This window comes from Bison bison, unplaced genomic scaffold (assembly GCF_000754665.1).
Source record: "Bison bison bison isolate TAMUID 2011002044 unplaced genomic scaffold, Bison_UMD1.0 scf7180017847418, whole genome shotgun sequence".
Taxonomy (NCBI): domain Eukaryota; kingdom Metazoa; phylum Chordata; class Mammalia; order Artiodactyla; family Bovidae; genus Bison; species Bison bison.
In genome coordinates, this window is record NW_011477991.1 from 12081 (window position 1) to 12830 (window position 750).

Below are 750 nucleotides of genomic sequence, written 5' to 3' on the forward strand. Positions count from 1 at the left end.
ATAAGCTATTTTTTGTTATTGGCTATTTGGTTCTTTAGAATTAGTCTTTTCAAGAGAATGTTTTCATTTTATAGCAACAGATGAACTTAGGAAGTGTAAAGGGTCAACATTATTTCCACCTCAGGGGAGACCAGCACATAAGATTGAATATGACCATAACACCAACAAAAGTTACCAATGTCGAGGAAAATCAGAACACAAACACTCAATCTGTATAAATGGAGAATGGGATCCTAAAGTAGACTGCAATGAAGGTAATCTCTTGTCCATAATGTTTTAAAAAATGTATTCTATATCTCACTAACTTGTAAAAGTAGTATCTTTGTGTCCTTCAAGGAAATTTAGCTATTTATCATTCCAAATATTTTCCATCTGCAAGGTAATTTAGAAGCTAATCAAAATAATGTGTCTAAATATTAATTGTATAACGTGCCTTAATCAGCTATGTGACAAACAACTCAGAGACTTTGTGACTTTAAATTAACATCTGGGCAGTAGGTGTGCTCATTTCTATGGAAAAGCCATTGTTTCTGATTTTGTGTATTACACATACATGTACTTATGTTTATGCTGAACTATTATGTATTTATCAACATATCTATATGTATCAATCTATGTATCTATTTATATATATTTATGTATCTATCTAGTCATCTATTTTGGGAGAAGGCAATGGCACCCCACTCTTGCCTGGAAAATCCCATGGACGGAGGAGCCTGGAAGGCTGCAGTCCATGGGGTCGCTAGGAGT

General features: G+C 34.0%; 1 protein-coding gene across 1 annotated transcript in view; it reads left to right on the forward strand.

Annotated features, from left to right (window-relative positions):
• Positions 1-442, forward strand: part of LOC104990904 (complement factor H-like) — a 10537-nt gene extending 10095 nt beyond the window's left edge. The window contains exon 6 of the mRNA XM_010843223.1: positions 75-442. Within this exon, the coding sequence (XP_010841525.1) occupies positions 75-280 (206 nt within the window). The 3' untranslated portion in view covers positions 281-442. The remainder of the gene's footprint in view (positions 1-74) is intronic.
• The last annotated feature ends 308 nt before the right edge of the window (positions 443-750 follow it).